Genomic DNA, 18,310 nt, shown 5'->3' with positions numbered 1-18,310 from the left:
TATTTTGCACCATTCTATTTCATCCTTAGGTAGAGCAGTCAGGCTTTTGCACTAGCTACATTCCAACCTCTTAAAAGCATTGAAGCTCTGAAAAGTAGAAAGAGTTTTATGGTATTCAACATGCTACAGCTTAGACAGGGGTATTCATACAGGCTTTTTAGTTCAAGCCACAGGGTGTGACAGAATAGAATAGACCAGGTTGGAAGAGACCTTCAAGATCGTGTCCAACCCATCATCCAACACCATCTAATCAACTAACATAGCACCAAGCACCCCATCAAGTCTCCTTCTAAACACCTCCAATGATGGCGACTCCACCACCTCCCCAGGCAGCCCCTTCCAATGGGCAATTACTCTATGAAGAATTTCTTCCTAACATCCAGTCTAAACCTCCCCTGGCACAACTTGAGATTGTGTCCTCTAAAGACCCATCACATCACCTCTTAGGTATAAGAAATGTCATAAATGCTTCCTAGCATTTATATTTGGGTTCAGGATGAAAGTAGCAGGCTTCAGCTACAAGTAGCAGCTTCCTCAGCAGGCTCTTTCAAAGGAGGAGATACAATCCAATTCCAGCCTTATGGGGGAGTAAAGCTACGATTGTGCTTCAAGTGTCAGTTTTAACTGTAAAATGTTGCTGAGTAAGTGAGCCACTTCAGTGACTATTTTCAGAATTTTAACTACATCACTATTGATATGAGTTGTGACAGAGAGCTAGATTTTGACATGGTATGCTTTTAAAGTAAGGAGACCTAATGACGTATGTAACATTTCATTAATGTCTTGACCTTTTGGTTAAAAAGGAAGCAGGTACATAGCAGTGATGAACTAATTTTGGTCAAGGGACCAACTACTGAGAAAAGAATCAAGCAAGAATTAAACAAGGAACCCCATTTACATTACACAGTTCACCCTGCATGACTGAAACTTGAGGACCAGTCCTATGTAAATAAGCATGTACACCCTACATCAGGAACAAGCTCTGTTTGATGCACTTTAGAAATAAAAACCACTGGCAAGATTAATACTAAAATGCATATTAACTTGTTTATTGAGGCACAACAAGGCATTGTGAATAGCCCATACTTGAGGCAATCAATAGCATAGTAAGCTGGACATTAATACAGTTTAGGGTAAGTGCAAACAATATACATTCACAGCTTTACTAGCAAGGCTACATCACAACTGATAAAGTGCCAAATTAGTGCTGATTCAGTACCTCAACTCCATGATTTCACCTTGCACAACAGGACCATCATTTCCCCCAATAATGGAACCACATATCTTCTATGAAGTCAGAAGTAAGTGCAAAGCTAAGTCCCACCCCCCTCCACCAAGGTGTTTGGAGCCACTCTTGTAAACAACGCACTGGGTTTTAGTCCTGATAAAGGAGGTATCCTGAAAAGGTGGAGTATTTCCAGCTACTTCCATAAATGGCTCCCCGATGCAGACGCAGCCAGATCTGGTCTCCCTGAAACAGCTGCAGGACTGCATGATTACTGGCTGTTTCATGATCAGGAGCCCCATCATTGGCATATGCTGATACCAGGACCTCTTCATTCTTCATGAGATTCACATACAGGGGAACATTCACAGCCAGTTTCAGCATGTGGAAGATGAAGACATAAGTACCATTCACTGGACAGTTGAATCTTCCAAGCTGGATATCAAAAGTTTCTCCAAGGTTGTTCAGCAACAGATCAAACACAATTGGTTGGTCTAGAGTTCCAGGGGCCAAGTTGGATGTTCTAGCAGCAGAAAAGGCAACTCTCATCTGCTGTGGCAAGGGGTAGACATGCACTGGTAGTATGGTGGCAGCTTGGCTCGTCACTGGCGTATCAACTGGGGTGATGCTGCGGGAGTCTCCCTGCCCAGAGTCCCCACTGTTAAAGGTTTCATTGTCTCGTTCTGGACTGCTCACCTGAGAGGAATCACTCCATCCTGCTGTTAAAAAATCATGAGCAATGATAAATAACAAAAAGGTGTCCTTGATCTGGCATGCATAATCTAAAACAGCAAGTGTATGAGCTTCATAACAGATCAGTTTCTGCACCACCAAGCTGCTAACAGACCTCTAGGAACTGAACTTTAAAGCTAGTTTACCTTTATCACACCTGCATTCAGAAAGCTGGGCCACAATTCAACAATAGTATTTGCCATGAGCATAAAAGTGCATACACTAACTTAAGAGGTAGAACAGCTGAAAAAAGTCAAAGAATCAAGTAGTCATTTAGTCACCTTCAAGACCTGAATTTGCACTTCTGATTACATTAATACTGTTCTTCTGGAACATGGTCAGAAACCATTGGTTATTTCCACTGGAAAAGAACACCTTAGGATATCCATTAAAACTAAGTAAAGTTGCTATAATTTATCTTAATACTAATGAATACTTAAGTTAACTTCCCTCACCAAACTCCTATTTCTTTCAATTCTCTTCTGAACACTGAGCTGACCTCTATCCTAAAACTGTTTCCATGGCATGCCATAACCCCCTCTTTGTTCTTCAAAGTAGCCATCTACATAGAATCATTTCTGTTGGAAAAGACCTTAAGATCAAGACTAACCATTGACCTAATACCACTATGGCCATATAACCATGTCCTGGAAGAAGTGCCACATGTACACATTTTCTGAACACCTCCAGACACCGCAACTCCACCACCTCCCTGGTCAGTTTCTGGGACCCGATGGCTTATCCAGATTCAGAGAAGACCATGCTATTAAGGGAAGAAGCTAAATGCAACCTCAGAACCATCCTGTTTGCTTCCTAGTTAGTTTTTACAAAAAGTTCAGTAAAGTACCTTTGTGTCTGAACTTCAACATGCAATGACAAAGTTGAGAATAGTGAAATTAAATCTGTGTGATGGCAAGATCTGTACTTGAGCTTCCATCTAGCTTGGTTAATTTATACCAAGCTTGATCTGTTTGATCAGTGATAGAACAGTTTTTCCTCACTACTCACAATAACATTCCATCTGCTATGGTCAGGGCACATGTGCACAACTGGGAACCTGATGTTAGCCTTACCTCTTGAGTTTGCTCTAGGACCACTAGTTATCCCTCCTCGTTTATAGCATTGCTGGTAATTAACATCCTAAAAGAGAACAGAAGCATTAGGAAAATAGATATAAGCAACCTGAAAACAAGTCAGGCTAACAGATAGTGGGTTTCCATTTGCACAACTCAAGCTTTAGAATAGACAGTAATGGAGTTCAGAATTAAAATGCATGTAAACAGCTGCATGCAAAATTTACTTTTGCAATAGCTTGTATGAAATTCTATCAAGTTAGCTTTTGACCTATGCACTCAAGTGATACCTTAAATCTCATATCTGTTTCTACAGAAGAGTGTCTTTCATTTTGAAGGTGAAGACCCTCCTGCCGCCAGGAAACCTTACAAAACAATGTAAGGAAACAAAGTTGTTTTAGGGTTTTCTTTAGTTTTTTTTTTTTACCCTGACCACATTCTCAGTCAGTTCATTTAGGAGTTCATTGTTTTATACTACAGAAGCACCCAGTAAGAACTTCAAAATTCGTAGTAAAATAGACTCATTATATTGCATCTTATTTGCCATCTGTTTATATTTCAGAGATTCCCTTCAGACTACAAATCAATTTACCCAGAAATGTTATGTCTAAGCCATTTTCAACTGCTGTCTACTGTTCCAAAAGAAGGCTTTTGTCTGGGAATCTCTGACTTGGAAGGAATAGTTCACTTGTTAAGACAATGAAAAGCTACAGTATTAGAAGACACAGCTTCCATACAGTGCTCAAAAGGCTATTTGAAAGAGTCGGTACTTACCCTCTGAGAATACGGCATTCCAGCATAATCTCTACCAGGGAACTGCAGCTGGCCATAGCTGCCATTAGTTATTGATGGTGAGCCTCTGTAAGCATCAAAACCTGTTCAAACAAAGTTGATTCTTCAATGTAATTGTTTGGTTTACATTAAAAGCCCAGAATACAACTACACCTGCCATTTGGCAGTTACGTATTAAGTTACACAATTCAACATCTATTCTTTAATTCAGAATCTGGAGCAGAGTCTCAGGACTGCCATAAAGAATCCATTTCATTAGTTACTCAGAACCACCCACTGTGGATGTATCAAATCATGTTTTGAAAATACTAACATCAGATCTTAACAATTGCCTGTTTGATATGTATGGGACTACTCAGAACAGGTGAGACGTGTGCTAGATCCAGAGGCAGATTAACACAATTAATACTTTTGCTATTACAGATGCTTAACTATTATGCTATAAACCTAGGCGCTACTATATTAGCCTCTCTAGCTATTACACTAACTACCAAAGAAAAGCTGCAGGCAATTTAGTACCACACACTAGCAAACTCCCTAACTCATTAGGTTAAAGCTATACAACTCCTTGTCTGATATGTGTTCCTACAAGATCATGAGCAGTCTCAGTCCATAAACTATGACAGTTGTTTCAGTTAAGTGCCCAACCACTTCCAAGTCAGTCATAGCTACCAACAAGCTTAAGTCAGATGAGGCTTTCTGTAGCACTTCAGCTAGCAAGAGAAGAGCAACTGATTTTGAGACCCAAAAAAAGAGTCATCCTCTTGAAACTCTTCAGTTATTAATCTGGAAGGGCTCTCCACTACCAGGACAATCTACCCCATCCCAGTTTTTGCTGGTGATATTAAAGCCAGCAGTGCTAAGCAAGGGTATCTTGTTTGGGGCAAATACTGCAAGTGACATCTCAAGAGAAAATACTGGTCCAGAACATTAGCAAGAGTGATGCCAACAGGAAAAATAAAGAGGGTAGAAAGTTCAGAATGATGAAATAGCAAGCAGAAAAGTCTACACAGTTATGCAATTTAATAACCTACTAGTATAATGTTCAATCTGCATACTTCACAAGGCTACAAAATTGCTCTATCAGCTCACCTGATATGCAATGTACAGGGCTTACAAATAAAAGTCATAATCAATTTGTTTGAATTGTGCAACAGAAGATCTCATTCTATGCACATTGATCTTAAAGTCTTAGGACGTTTCACAAAATCTCAATATGTTGTCTTAAATCATGTTCTAGTGCTATGACATTAGATTTTTTTTTTTCCAAGGTGGTAGTAAATACAGACATACCTTTGTACCCACCAGGGGAACGATATGAATTACCCAGGGACCTTCCACCTCTAGCAGATCCTCTAATAGACCCACGACTGTTAAGGTAAGGCTGAGGGGGTCTAGGAGCAACATTAGTCTGTGCTGGATAAAAGGCAAGGCTACCATGGCTAACAGGAACAGCTCCATCCACTTGACAATTCACTGCTTAAAACAGAAGGCACAGATGAATTCAAAGCTTTGTAGCTTAGCAGTTAACACACCTAGAAGTAAGGGCAGCATCAGGAGTCTGAAATACTGATTAAGCTGCTCGCAATACCCTGTTCTGCCCCTTCACTACTTAAGTGGGGATCCTCCCCTTCGTTCTGTAGTTTGTAGTGCTTGTTAAAGTATACTGTATACCCACCGGGCTGTGGGTGTAACCCTTTAATGCATTCAGCATGATTCAACTGCAGAGGTCAGAACAAGCTTGCTAGCAGCAACAAGAAAACTGTATACAAGGCTGCTCAACTGCTGTCTCAGTGACAAGGAACAGCCAAATATACTTTCCTGACTGCTATACTTCTATTGCCCTTTGGAGCTCTTAATTTCTGTGTCTGACTACAGACGATCTGTTTATTTCTAACACGATTCCAATGAAGATTCCTCTGGCAGCAAAACAATAGTTTTAAGTGACCTTGAATCACTTGATTAGACATTCTTATAAATCAAGATCCCTATCTGTCAGCTTACTTGAATCCTGTTACTGAAACCTGTTTCAAGCCTATTTAAAGTCTAGTTTCTTTTCACATTTAGTATCAATTGTATCACCTCACCTAGCACAAAATCTGAATGTCAAGCAGGTGATTTTTGTGCTTAGTAAGGCAGCTGAAAACCCCACATCAGAAGTTCAGCGTTCTTCAGGTCAGACCTAGGAATACTTTATGTAGCATTCAGCACCTCTTATGACTAGACAGCACTAGTGTTTATTACCAGAGCCCAAATTCATGATTCCAAAGTATTTAATCATTGCTTTAATTCCAAGCAAATAATTGTGTGATACTTGTTAGTCAAACATACTTGAATTTCTCACCTACTGGGAAATTCAGGTATACGGCAGTGTCCAAGCAACTAGTATAGAAACTAGTTCAAAGCAGCCTTTCATCCTGCTAGCAATTTTGAAGTTGAGTTTACATACCCTACCATCAACAAGATTAGAGTTGATATAGCCCTAATGTTTACAGGTGCTACATAACAGTGTAAGAACTTCACTGAGTTAGACCTCACAACACATGTTCAGGAACTACTGTTTGAAATACAAGTACAGTTCTCACCTGAAGACAGTGATTCTTGTGAAATAGAGGTTTGTTCTGCAACATGAGATGATTGCAACTGGCACTGAGGAGGAGTCTGTGTACTTGCTGTAGAGAAACTCTGGTTATATCCTGCTGAATATGAAGAACTCTCTTTAGTTTCCTGGTCTTTACGTGGAGGCAGTGGTGCATTCACTTTAAACACCTACAACATATTTAAAGACAAGTGCTTAACACTACCACTTGAAGTCTGCCTAATGACTCCACCCTGCTATGTCATGGTTTAAATCTGTAAGGCTAAATTTGTTTCTAGAACAACTGTTTCTTATAAATCAGGAACACTGTACTTCAATCCATCTTTTTCTCAGTAATTTTATAGAGCTTACTCCTACTCAAGAAACAGTTTGACTGATCATAGCTACCATGTTTGATCAACAGCTATCATACCATAACCTATTTTACTTCTATGGGAAACCCACTGTTAAAGCTTTGGCCTGAAGCTCTGACAGTCTTTACTGAGATGAGTTGCTCACAACAGGAAAGATTTTGGGGGTTTATGTATGTACTAGAACTTGATACAATGTCACTATCCACTCAAATACAGTATTAGACAGCCTTCACCCCTTTGGTAAATTTAACCTCAAGTTTCCTACTCCTTTCGTAAGTTCCCTCAGAGTAAACAATCTAAGCAAGTCCTGTAATTCAAATTTTTGTTATAGCCTAGGCAGCAGGGTGGTGTTCAGATACTACTGTTAGTTAAATCTGATCAACCAGAGTTCAATCACTCCAGTGACTGTATTGCTTTATAACAAACAACCAAAATTACCAGAACTGATGTCATCAAAAGTGATGACTACAACCACGATCAAGTAGGAAAGAAGTCTACTTTGAGTAAAAAGATCCAAATTCCACAAAGTGCTGTCAGCAGTACTGATACTGAACCTAGAAATGTATCTTGACCATTTTCCAAGACTATCAATTGTCTGAAGATAGACCAGAACAAAGCTGCAGATAGATGCAAGGAACATCTACAGTTAGACAATTCTCGTCATTTGCAGAAGACTCTGAAAAATATTATCTATTCACAATAATTACTGCTCCTAGTCTGTGTGGACTATTGCCTAGACCTTTGTAATGACTACTTGTTAGCAAGACAGGAAAATGAGATACATAAGTCTATCAAAGGCACATTTTTCCATGATTACAGCAGACCATGTTTTACCCCACTGAAGTTAACAGTTTAAAAAGCAGCATGATGTGTTCAGAAGGATTTTAGTCCTAAAAACTTTTAGGTTTTTAGCCCTACCTTCAGGACTTCCTTTCTGCAGTCTTGATTATTTGAACTCTAAGCATAAAACCAGTTTAAGTACAGTCAATTTTACCTTGGGGCACAGCTATACATCTGTTGATTTCAGATCTAACTTCCCCCTCTTTGTTCTTTGAAGCTCCTAAGACAGTCTAGTGTTAGATTTTGGGACTTCACAAAGTAAAACTAACACATCTGTTTTCAGATGATCTGTTTGAAGTTCTGGAAAAGCAGACTTCTAATTTAGGTTTTTAGCACTGAAACATTAGAAGGATTATTCTTCTGTGGCCTCAAGTTGCATACTTACAGTCTGCATAGCCTGAAAGGGAGCTGCTGTTATTGTGACAGAACTGCTGCTTGCTGGAGGAGCCTGAAAGCTTTGCGCGGGTGGGACTGGCAACACAGAAGTGCTTGAAGTAGGCAACGGTGACTGTGGCTCACTTGGAAGGGGAATCGCTGCCTGAGGGAAGAACAAATGTAATGAAAGGTCACTCGATAGTTATCAGGCAGTAACAGAAGCAGTTAATTTGTTCTAAAGCCTAGACTGACAGAAGTCAGCAGTTTCTACAGGATGACATTTGGACATAGTAGAGCTGCAAAATAGCTTTTGCTTACAATTTCAAATCTTGCTGTGCATCCTCAGCAAAGAGTACTTCTATTGCAGTCTCTGCTGATTAAGTGAAATGTGTCCATGAGCTACTATACATACCATTCATTGTGGTAATTTCACAATAAAGAGGCATTAGAAACCCAGGGTGCCTTCTGTTCTATTTATTGAAGACAATTCTCTGCCTGATATCAAGGGACTTCTTTTCCAAAGGAACTCAGTTTAGGAGGTTTCATTTTTTTTTACCTCAACTTAATTATTTTTCAGATTAGAAACATTAAGTTGTCCAGACAAAGGATTAACCTGCATTAAGTTTTATCTGTGCAGATGACAAAATGTTGGTTTAGACTACCAGTATTTATAGGAATCAGAGGTCAAAAGGAACATAAGGCTCTAGATCCATTTCAGCAACCAAGAGCTACCTTATCTGTATCTGCAATAGCTCACCTGGGCAATTTCCATCTTTTTAGGTATCAGTGGCTCAGAAATACATGAACTTGTCTGATACAGTGGCTGAGAAGTGTATTTCTCATTCTCTTGAGAAAGCGATGCTGATACCTAGGAAAAGTCATACAAGCACCTGCTATTACAAAAAGTATTGCACAAAATAGTGTTCTGGTAAAGCTGTGAAATACCAATGCATAAGTTGAAGCAACTTGATAGAGTGGGATGAAATAACTACAAATTGTGCCGGGGAGGTTTAGATTGGATATTATGAAAAGTTTCTTTACTAAAAAAAGTGGTCAGACATTGGAGCAGGCTACTCAGGGAGGTGGTGAACTCCCAGTTCCTGGGGGCATTCAAAACACACAGAAACCATGTCCCAGAGTGCCATGTCGGTGTTAAGTCAACAGCTGGACTTCATCTTTAAGAGTTTCCTAACTGAAGCAATTCTACAGTTTTATGATTAAGTGGATTTTGAAAGATCACTACAAACATTAAGCCCAAAGTATATGTACTAAATAGTCATCTTAACCAAGTTTTAAGTAATTACCTTTAGAGATTCAGACTTAGATTACCCTTCTAACACAACTAGTTATGCAAGTGACCCTGCAAAGTCAGAAAACTCAGACTGTTTCAAGCAGTTATTTACAATCAAGTCTGCGATACACACATCTAACGTTAAGCTTCTAGCAATCTGTTGAGCAAACAAAACTTCAGAGCCTAACCTTGGCTTGCTTTTGCCAAGCCTACATGTTCCATAATTAGTTCACACTTGTAATGCTAAGATTAAAGAGCTGTTTGTACTTCAATACACTGCTTAGGGCTAAAAACTACCAGTCCCGTTACCTACACGGACACCATAGAGTATACTTCCTGGTTGTGCTGGGACCAAGCAAAGTTTATCTTCTCAGGAACACAATGAATAAGAGAATTTCTTATAAGAAAAATAAAAACAAGACACCACACTAGAAGCCTAATGGACTAGGGCGAGATATGCTGGGCACAAGCACCTGTTTCATAAAATTGTTTGGAGTAACTTAGAAAAACTCTACTAAATCAGATCTTCTACAGCTATAGCACAGCACAAGTCTTATGGATGCATATTGAACATCAACATTTAATCCTCACCAACACAAGAAAACTTATGACACTGTAGAAGCAAAAGGTGTTGAGTACCAGGTCAAAACTGCTGATTCAAGATGCCCCAAGACTAACATCCCTTGTCAAGACACAGTACATCAAAGAACAGAACAAATGCTACATTGCACAGTGTAGTGATGACATGCACATCAGCAAAAACTGAAGTCATTCAGAAGCATGAACATTTCCCATTATAGCCTACATACATTCTATTAGAGAATCCAACAGGAAAGAGCCAGTTCTGTTTCTGAAAACTACAATACACTTAAGAGTTCTTTAAAGCAGTGATATAAATGAAACACTATTCTCAGCTCTAAACAGTATCTGCTAGTTGAAGATTTAACTGCACATAAGTTACAAAAACAAAGTGAGGTTTTAACTGAAATGAGGAAGTCAGAATCCCAGTATTGTTGTTTCCTCAGAGAGCACATCTCAGTCTTCAGCCTACACAACACCTGCTCTTTCATTACAACATTAATCAAAATTTATGCATCCTCCATGTTGTCATTAGAGGTGTATTCTACACTAAACAAAGCAAATATTTCATGCTGCTCACATTCCCACAAGGATACACATCATTTTCTAGCCTGTATTTATCTCACCCACTGATTTCAGGTCATTTGCATTTATGCAGTATCAGGAAGACTTTTTCATCCATCCTTAAGTATTCTAGAATGTATAATATTGCTGTTATTCACATTCTGTCCATGTATGTTGCTCAAGTGTAGTTCAAGAGATGCCCCACCATAGCTTTCTTAGGGCTAGCCATTGCCCAGATCTTAAAGTACCACTGATGCCCAGGGTACATTACCTTTGGTGTCTGTGGTGTCATTATGTCTTCAGTTTCAGAGCCAGAAAGAGTCTGATCAGCAGATGCTAGAGAAGTATTTGAACCATGTGGTGTCATGGATGAAGCAGCAGCCTTGCAAGAAGAGAAAACAGAGATAAGTTTTTGAAAAATAATCTGAAATGTTCGGTTTCACTGAAATTCACACTCAGTTAGCTTAAGTTTCTAAGAAATTCATGTTAGTGGCAAAGAAACCTATTTTAAATGCTGAAGTAGCAAATTTCACAAGCGCAGCAAAGAAGTTTAAGGTTTGCTTAACCATGGCTGCCAAAACTTGAGACACTGTTTCTTTGGTCTAAGTTAGTGCACATCTGCAGCTTTGAGATCCTGTCCTGGAAAGAAGCAACATGTTCTCCTACACCCCACTTCAGCCATGATGAACCTACAGGTTAAATGTTCCAACTGTTTCAACATAGCTTTTTTTTTTTTTAACTTCAAGAAATTTCAAACATTTGTTGCTACTTTTCAAGCAGAAGAGCAGCTGATTTTGTCATTTTGTCAGAATGATCTCAGACTTGCAAACTAATGTATGAAATTTGTTATAAATCTACTGACAAGAGAAACAGTTGCAGTACAAAGTCTACTCTAATGAATAACTACATTCCTTGGCTCCAGTTCTGCCTTTCCAAGGCAGTCCTAATTTCAACTTACTTGAAGGGGTTGTTGAAGAAAATCACTCTGACTTGGCAGTTTCTGTTCTTTTGGAGCTGTAAAAAAAATAATGCCTTCAGCAATATTTACTTTTAATTCAAACACTGTAGTTTCAGTGTGCAGTTTCTTATTGAAAACATTCCATATGAAGACATAAATTTTAGTGCCGTGATGACATCAGGTCAATGACTAGACGACCGTAGAGGTCTGTTCCAACCACACAGCTATGACTCAATGATTGGTGTCTGCACTAAAAATACTTAGACCTAGCATCAGTAAACCACACCCAACTGAAAACTTCAGTTTCTTTTTGGTAAAAGGTGATAGGTATTCAATGATTAAAAAAAATTACCACAAGAGATACTCATTTTCCAGACCAAAAAAAGCAAGAAACTGGATAAATACATTTTACAGTTCGAGAGCTACCCAGTTTATTAACATGGCCCACTGTAGAGAGCTCCAGTTTTCTAAGTGTAGCTAGATAGCTGCTCTTTATTCTGAGCTTATTCACAGCTTGTGTCTATATACCCACATATAGGCAAGTTCGTTACAGCATGGTAATTCTGCAGCTGGGTTCAGATGCATATGCTAGTTAGTGAAAATACAAACATTCCATTTCCAGGCAGACAGAACAATTTAAACCACCTCCAGCAAACAAGAAAAGTGGCTCAAGATGGCTTTCTTTTATCTGAAATAGTATTCATCATTAGACAAGCTGTCTTTACCAGATCTAATGATCTACAGTCCCAGCAAACTCCGTTAGCATTTGCAAAATCTTAGATACAGTTCACTCTTACAATATTACCTACCTACAGAACTACTTGCTGGAGTAACAGAAGGCGGCTGGGATGAACCAATGGCACTTGGTGAAGCTTTATCAAAATCCAGAATGGATTCCTTTCAAAAAAAAAGATTATTGGTTGGGAGAAAAGAAGTTAAACTCTAGATACAGATGAAACATTCTTATTTGACAAGTTGTTATTAGCCAATTAAAACTAGAGTCATTCAGCGCAAACACACATTGCCAGCACTGTTTTCTCTGACCCAGTTAGGACCAGAGCTTTGTGCTACAACAGCACAGAAAACATACTTGCATGAAATTGTAAGTCCCCTGTATCTGAGTCATCAGATCCTGCAGTTTTTCCCTTCTCAATACTGGATCTTTTGGAAGAGTTGAAGTAGAGCAAAATTCTGCAGCTGGCTGATGTACAGATTTAGGCACCTAAAAAGAAGAAATATTAAATCTAATACTGGAAGCAAACCAAGGATTTATTCAGTATACTTTCAGAACAACCTATAGGTGTCAGGTACCATGGGACAAGGAATTCTGTGCCATTACTGGCATTTCCTGAATCAAGCTGTTAATTTGTAAGCAATCCTATCAGCTTACTGTTGCTACGACTTAAGGCAAAGAATGAACTCACTTCATTCTGTGTCTTACATTCAGACATACAGAAGACATGAAATTGCCTGCCTTTAGGGCAATACTAGACACATCTATCTAAAAAGCTCCATATATTTAAGGTCAGAGCAAATTTAAAAAATAAAGCTCCACCACTCAAGGTTGAAAATACACTTCCTACCACACCAGAACCCACACCAATAAGTACAGATTTTTTTTTTAGGATGGCATTTCCAGACATGGAGAAACTGTATCTAGAAGATGGACATTGCAAGCAAGTTAATCAGACCAAAGTGCTTCCACTAGTGAGCCAGATACTCTTACTGTACTATCTCCTACAGAAAATATTACATTCAGCTTTTCAAAATCTGGCATGAAAAATACATCTGTGCTCCCACATACGAGTTTGCCTTTGTAGCTAAAATACAGACTTCTGCAAGGCCTCATTGCTCCTTGATACAGATGGTCTCAGTTCATCCCAACTGATTGTCACTTGAAGAAGGAAATGCTTTTGTCAAAGACTAGCCAAGTCTGAGGTATCAGAAAAATCATGATGGCAAGACACTCTAAAGAGCAGAAACCCTGTTCAGAGTGACATTAATATTAGACTTATAGACTAACATCTTTGGAAAGCACCTTGCAAAATTCCCAGTAGTACACAGGGAAGAAGCTCACAGGCTTCCTTGAGCTTCAGGAAGCTTAATCCACGTATGTACAGCACATTAACTCTGGAAGGCTCCATTTCTGTAACCTGCATGGCTCACAAGGTAACTGCTTGAGCTCCACGAAATTTTGCTTTGTTCTGGATCTGAACTAGTGCATCCTTGATTAAAATTTGATGCACAAGCACTACCTTCAACTATTGCCTATGCAAGTCTACATTGCTGTATGCTTTTCAATAATGATCAGGAACTAAAGCTACTAAGGATCTAAGTGCAGGACAACAGAGTTAAATAACATTAAATACCAGCAGGTTATAGATTAAGTTACTAGGAATCTGAATCTTCTTGCCCATTTTATTAGCACTCATTATCAAGCAGACAACCTTAAAACACTTACTGTCACGGTAAATCCATTATGAGTCAAATATTTACTAAGACACAGGTACACTACCAAATTGTTTCTGTGTATTTGCAAATAGGTAATAGAAACTTTTCACCTTCATTCACCTAATCAGGTCAAGTCTGGCAGTGGCTAAAGTTAAGGTGGTCCACTAGCTACATTAGTTAAATCTGTATATTAAATAAGTGAAAACAGCCTCAGAGTATGGAAGCAGAAGAGACTGAAATGTTTCACTTGTGGTTGCAAAGAGGATACCATCTTCTGTATGATTTTACAATTTATTGGCATCCTCATCTCCTTCCCCAGATCATGCTAGTGGATTTTGCTGGTGACTTTTTTTTACTTCAAGAAGGACAAGTGTACATTAGCGCTTTAAGCCAAGTTCAAAAGTTTCCATACTGTAGAACTTAACTTTGTTTTCTGCATATATTAAAAACACTAGCCAAAAGTGGATGTATTTAAGTTATCTCATTGATTTGCCATTTTGCTGGTGCTTAGGTGTTCAGAGCTTGAGTATTTAAATGCAATACAAAGCATACACAGAAAGTATCAGGAAGTTAGAACTATTTCAGATTTCATGCCTTTAAAAAAAAAAAAGATTCTTTGAAAAACAGCAGGTACCTACTTAAGATTACTTCAGCCAAATCTTCTTTCTAAACTACATTTGATGCTGTTGCTGGAAGTCATTACAAGCTGGTCACAGAGTTCACTGACCTGTTAGTCCAGCTCAAAAACTTACACATGCAGAGCCCATTTAACATTAGTTCAAGCAACATTCAGGTTAAAGCTTTACACAGCACTGATGAGTTTAGGGTCTAATTGTTACAACAATGTTTCAGAAACCTAACTTCAGCACTACTTGTACATTCAGCAAACACTTTTGATGCATGTCCAGCAAACTAACTAAAAATGGAGTTGAAAATCCTAGAATTTGTTTTAAGACCTGTTAAACCACTGCAAGTGAACACTACACTGCCAGTATACTAGGTATTCCTGTTAGAGACCTTACACATAACACTACTAACATACTTTTCAATTGCCTCATAACAGAAAAAAACCCCCACCCTTTTGTGATACAGGATCTCAATTTCCCTTTAGATTTAACTGTGGAGTACTAAATGAGCTGGAATGGTGATATCTAAGCAGTAATCACAAGTTATCACCAGCCATGGCATGCAGACATGCAATTAACATTTGCTTTCTACTTAGAGCAGTATTCACAGTATGAATTAAATGACACTGAATGACAGCACAAGCCAAACTTGCTTTCGCATGGTCTAACCAAGTTTGCTGGTTCACAGTTTGCACAAATGTTGAACAGGCCTGCATATCAGCTCACTCTACTTGGGCTCAACTTCTTAGGTATGGCATCTTATAGTACATTAAGTTAAATAAGCATATGTTTAAGATCTCAAAACCTAGTAGTTTTTTCAAAGAGCTAAGCTCCAACCATTAGTGAATAAGAAAGGTTAATTTCAGCTCCAGAAAGCAACAGCAATATAGACCTTTTATACACCATGACTAAGTCCCCACACACAAGGCTATTTATGGATGTGCCAGGGGAGGTTAAAGCTGGAATGTTAGGAAGAAGTTCTTCACAGAAAGAGTGATTGGCCATTGGAATGTGCTGCCCAGGGAGGTGGTGGAGTCCCCATCACTGGAGGTGTTTAAGGGGAGACTGGATGAGGCCCTTGGTGCCATGGTTGGGTGTTGGGTGATAGGTTGGATTTGATGATCTTGAAGGTCTTTTCCACTATTCTGAAATGGATAGAGCTACAGCACTGCATTTCCTCCTCTTTCTTCATATAAGCAAAGGCAAGAGTTTTATTATAAAAAATTTTAATGATTTTAATAGTTCTTTTCACATACCTTGCAAGTCAAAGATATCTTAGTTTTTAGAAAAAATGGTTATGAAGCTAGATTGACAGTGCAGCACTTTCTACTCACACAGTATACTTTCGATGTTAGGATTCGTCAATAGCTACTAAGCTAAGCTAAAGCCAGCAGGTATTTCACTATGATCTATCTAAATTAAAGTTTGAATACTTTAGAAATATGCTTTCTTTACTTAATTCAGAAATCCCTCTTAAGCAGCCTCACACTTCAACATTTTACTGACATGCATGCCTGCACATTGCCTAGAGATGTTCATAGTAGTTCACACATTTCTTCAACTGACTGGAGACCCTCCGTTTTCCTTACTGCATCAAAGATCTGTCCATCACATAAGCCATCCATCTGTCTATCCTACATAAAAAGGCCACATATCATCAGGAAGCATCTTGCATTTAAGTTTTAAGGTAATGTGACACCAGAAATTCCAAGGCATCTTAAAGTGTTTGAGACTATTCCAATACTTAGGTTCAGTTACAATAAGACTATGCATAGTTGGGTGCACAACACCTACTTGTGCTCAGAGTTACTTAGTGAGGCAACCTGGTTTTGTACCTGTACCACCACCACCAGGGGACACCAGATTCTACTCAGCTTGAGTGCAGATGAGTCAAGCTGAAACACCTTAAACCCATTTTGTTACCCAGTGCTGCATGTTACATACTCTTTTAACTTCATTTTCAACCTTCTGTTTGCGCTCCCGCATCTAGGCACAAGAAGATCCATTTTTCAGTTATGCCAAATCTACTGACAAGATTTCAGCTTAATTGTTTGCTATAAGTGCTATAGAATTAATTGATTTCTGCTTTCCTGCAGAAACAAGATAGCAGTGCTGCCAGCACTATGTACAAGAGAATTCTCCATATTTTCTTACTGCAGTCTAACTATAGATTAAACACTGCACTTAAGATAGCAGACAAAGTTCAGTTATCTGTTTTTCAGTAACCAGCATTGTTGCTACCTGTACACACACAGGTAAGATAGCAATGTAACTAGACTAGCAGTATGCTCAGCTGTAAGCCCTGCAATAGCTTTCCTTTTACATTTCTATAACCAACTGTGCTATTGTTAGACTTTTCAGGCAGCAGTATGGTTTACGCATTCATCTGGAAATACATATTTAAGCCCCTGTACAGTTGGTATTGCTTGATCTAGATATTAGATACCTCTTGAATCAGCAGCTATTTTAATCAAAAGCCTAAAAAATTACTGAAGTGTTATTTGCATGCAGCCACTTGACAAAGTATTTGATCCCTGGATGAGTCATACCTGCTTTGTACTGATAACAGTGGACAGCACCAATAGATAGGGATGAACTAAGTTAATTCTTCTGTCTTACGTGTAAAGCAGATATTCAAGCCTCAAAAATGGCAAATACACTGATGTAAAAGGCAAATCAGACTGTCTTGCTGTTCAGGCTTCAGCTGCCAGAATTATTTCCCCCATGAAAGAATGGGATAGGAGTCTAAATACAGGCCTAATAAATGCACCTTATAAAGCCTCTGCTAATAGGGAGGCTTTAGTCCAGTACACTAGTATCAAAAGTTTATGACAGGTAATTGCCAACTCACTTCTTTGGGTTCCATATCAAACTTCTTTGGGCCCATCTGTTCCTTCGGCCCAACACTTGCAGCTCCCCAGGACTTTGGAGTGTTCTGTAACTGCTGTGATGACACTTGCTGCTGCCTGTCAGCTTTTTCCCAAGCCTCTCGAGTCTCCTGCTTCTTTTGTTCTGGTTCCTCCCTAACATGTGCAGCCCAAGGCTTCACAGGCTCCTGCTTCTTTCGCTCTGGTTCTTCCCTAACAGGCATTTCCCATGATTTCACAGGCTCTGGCTTCCTTTGTACTGGTTGCTCCCTAGCTTGGGTTACCCAAGGTTTTGGAGATTCCTGCTTTGGTTCTGGTTCTTCCTTAATTTGGGTTACCCAAGGTTTTGGGGGCTCCTGCTTTTTCTGGTCCTGCTCTTCCCTAGCCTTTGCTACCCATGGCTTAGACGGTTCCTGTTTCTTCTGGTCCTGCTCTTCCCTAACCTTTGCTACCCAAGGTCTGGGGGACTCCCGCTCCTCTCGGGCATGTGCTACCCAAGCCTTTGGACCTTCTTGCTTCTGTTCTTCCTCCTGAACACGAGTCTCACAGGACTTTGCAGACTCACGTTTCTGTTCTTCCTCTTTAACACGAGCTTCCCAAGGCTTTGGAGAATCTGGTCTTTTTGGTTCTTGCTGTCTAATACGAGCTTCCCAAGGCTTTAAGGTCTCTTGTTTCTGCTTCTGCTCTTCAATATCAACAAGCATTTCCCAGGACTTTGGAGATTCTTGCTTCCTAGCACACTCAGCTTCCCAAGATTTGGACTCTTCTGGCTTCTTCTTGATAGAGTATTCTGCTTCAGGCAAATAACGCCTGTTGAGAAACTATATAGACCAGAGAAACTTAATGGCTCCCAAGAAAACATTTTGCAACTACAGTTCAGGACAGTTAAGTTAGGTCACCTAGCTACTGAAAACTTCAACTACAGGCAGAGCCTAGACAGTTTAAGCACTAGCCACAGAGGCTACAGGGACAGCCATGGCTTCAT

At 39.3% G+C, this 18,310-nt stretch overlaps 1 protein-coding gene across 1 annotated transcript in view; it reads right to left on the bottom strand.

Moving 5' to 3' along the window:
* Positions 1 to 1,049: 1,049 nt before the first annotated feature.
* The window catches only part of CAPRIN2 (caprin family member 2), a 31,792-nt gene continuing 14,531 nt past the window's right edge, over positions 1,050 to 18,310 (bottom strand). Inside the window, exons 8-19 of the mRNA XM_054167910.1 lie at positions 17,310 to 18,146; positions 12,472 to 12,603; positions 12,191 to 12,278; positions 11,382 to 11,437; positions 10,695 to 10,805; positions 8,747 to 8,857; positions 8,000 to 8,152; positions 6,408 to 6,591; positions 5,116 to 5,301; positions 3,805 to 3,905; positions 3,031 to 3,097; positions 1,050 to 1,944 (exon numbers count right to left, since the gene is read on the bottom strand). Of these exons, the coding sequence (XP_054023885.1) occupies positions 1,376 to 1,944; positions 3,031 to 3,097; positions 3,805 to 3,905; positions 5,116 to 5,301; positions 6,408 to 6,591; positions 8,000 to 8,152; positions 8,747 to 8,857; positions 10,695 to 10,805; positions 11,382 to 11,437; positions 12,191 to 12,278; positions 12,472 to 12,603; positions 17,310 to 18,146 (2,595 nt within the window). The 3' untranslated portion in view covers positions 1,050 to 1,375. The remainder of the gene's footprint in view (positions 1,945 to 3,030; positions 3,098 to 3,804; positions 3,906 to 5,115; positions 5,302 to 6,407; positions 6,592 to 7,999; positions 8,153 to 8,746; positions 8,858 to 10,694; positions 10,806 to 11,381; positions 11,438 to 12,190; positions 12,279 to 12,471; positions 12,604 to 17,309; positions 18,147 to 18,310) is intronic.

The sequence above is a fragment of the Dryobates pubescens genome, chromosome 15 (genome assembly GCF_014839835.1).
Source record: "Dryobates pubescens isolate bDryPub1 chromosome 15, bDryPub1.pri, whole genome shotgun sequence".
Lineage (NCBI taxonomy): Eukaryota > Metazoa > Chordata > Aves > Piciformes > Picidae > Dryobates > Dryobates pubescens.
The sequence above is the reverse complement of the archived record's forward strand: the minus strand, read 5'-3'. Positions and strand labels throughout refer to the sequence as shown.